Source organism: Tribolium madens, unplaced genomic scaffold (genome assembly GCF_015345945.1).
Source record: "Tribolium madens isolate multiple individuals breed KSU strain unplaced genomic scaffold, Tmad_KSU_1.1 Scaffold_71;HRSCAF=194;Tcas5.2_LG6, whole genome shotgun sequence".
Classification (NCBI taxonomy): domain Eukaryota; kingdom Metazoa; phylum Arthropoda; class Insecta; order Coleoptera; family Tenebrionidae; genus Tribolium; species Tribolium madens.
This window is the reverse complement of record NW_025401041.1, coordinates 7127075-7129077: the sequence shown is the minus strand read 5'-3', so window position 1 is coordinate 7129077 and position 2003 is coordinate 7127075. Positions and strand designations below refer to the sequence as shown.

General features: G+C 29.7%; 1 protein-coding gene across 1 annotated transcript in view; it reads left to right on the top strand.

The window, feature by feature from the left end:
• LOC123008756 (guanine nucleotide-binding protein subunit beta-1) overlaps positions 1-2003 on the top strand; it is a 15861-nt gene that overhangs the window by 3169 nt on the left and 10689 nt on the right. Inside the window, exon 3 of the mRNA XM_044404753.1 lies at positions 1045-1254. Within this exon, the coding sequence (XP_044260688.1) occupies positions 1045-1254 (210 nt within the window). The remainder of the gene's footprint in view (positions 1-1044; positions 1255-2003) is intronic.

The window sequence follows — 2003 nt, the reverse complement described above, 5'->3', positions numbered from 1 at the left end:
TCACAAAAATAATTTCTGTTCTCGAGCTTTAATCAAAAGTCAAAATTTTGGCGAGTTTTGTTTATTTTTGGTATAGAAATTTCGTTAATCGTGTTTTTTTCCAAAATTAAATTTTTATACTGACTTTTTGAAAGTTTTTTTAGAAGAAAGTATGGATTCAAAGGTTTTTTGTTTAAACTGTTAATTTTTTTTTGTTTTGTCAGCTTACGAATTACTTAAGAATTTTTTGTTAATTGTCAGAAAAGTTTTTTCTTTTAAATGTTGGACAAATTGTTTAATAAGAATTAATAAAAGATGTCATATTGTGACAGTTTCAGAAGGTTTTCATTTATTTTACTTTTTTATTCTTTCCTGTCGGTTACTAGAGGTTTATTTTATCAAAAATATCGATACTATTAAAATCCTCACAAAAATAATTTCTTTTCTAGAGCTTTAGTCAAAAGTCAAAATTGTGGTGAATTTTGTTTATTTTTGGTCATAGAAATTTCGTTAATCGTGTTCTTTTTCCAAAATTAAAATTTTGCTTACTTTTTTTTAGAAGGAAGTATGGAATCAAAGGTTTTTTTGTTTAAACTGTTTATTTTTTGATGTATAAATAAATAGCGTTGATGAATAATAATAACAAATAAGGAAAAATTTCTAAAATATAAAGTTTGTCAGGTGGTACTATTAAAATCCACACAAAAATAATTTCTGTTGTAGAGCTTTAATCAAGAATTGATTCTTTTGTGAAAAATCCCATTCTTTATTTTTTTTCTCTTCCTTTGATAAAATAATCAGTAAAGTAAGTTTAAAATGACCTGACAACCCTAAATTGCAAAGAGGATTCATAATTTCTTTTTTTCTGGGTCATGTGACTTCCAGATAGAAATCAGAAAAAATTGAAAGAAATTATGTTTTTTTTTGTAGTAAAAAACATTGTGTTATGTCTGCGATAATTAAATATGCGTTAAATAATTAAAGAGAAAAACAAAATTTCCCTTGTCTCGATGAAAATCTTGACGTTTGTGTGTAGCCAAATAGTGAAAATAATTGTTTTTTTAGGATGCCCGTAAAGCGGCTTGCGACACATCCCTGGTCCAGGCAACTGCCAGCCTTGAACCCATCGGAAGGGTGCAAATGCGAACTAGACGCACCCTTCGGGGGCACTTGGCAAAAATCTACGCCATGCATTGGGGTTCCGACAGTCGTAACCTGGTATCGGCCTCTCAGGACGGTAAACTCATCGTCTGGGATTCCCACACCACCAACAAGGTATTTAATCGAGGGTTACAACACTAGAGAAGAAAAAAAAAAAAGTAAAACATCTAGAAATAGAACGAAGTTATTTACTTTGTTTTTACTCAGCAATTCCAGAAAATGAAGAGGCGACCTTGTGTATTAACATAATTAATTACGTGTGTAGTGGCAAAAAAGTGGGAATTTGATATTATTTTCGAACAATGGAGTGCAAAGTCTCATCGAAATCATAAAATGATAATCTAATCCATTGATTGTGACAAAATTCCGTTTTTTGTGATAAGAATTCAAAAAGTTTCGTTACTTGCTTTTATGCATTTTTTACTACTGATTAGAACATACTGCTGTTTATTGATCTGTAAATTAACATTGGCGTCAGTGAATAAATCTGTTGTTCATGTCCGTTATTATACCAATTTAGTACCAGTTTTGACCTAAATTGAAATTAATGTTGCTCATACAAGTGGGATATTTACTCACATTTGAACTACGTGCTCAAAAATTATTAAATTTTTCTTCGAAAATGTTCCATTATGTAAATTTAAGAGTGGAATTATGATTTTATGACAAGCTACTTCCAAATAGAATCGTAAAAAGTGATGACGAAAATTATCGATATTTTTGTTTCGGGTAAATTCCAACTACTTGTTTCTTATTGCCGCTTTTCTTCAAGTGGAAATTACCGATTCAAAATTTTGGTGAAAAAATTGAAGCAGCGAATTTTTTCCAAAATTAAAGTTTACTTACTGACTTTTCTAAAGTTT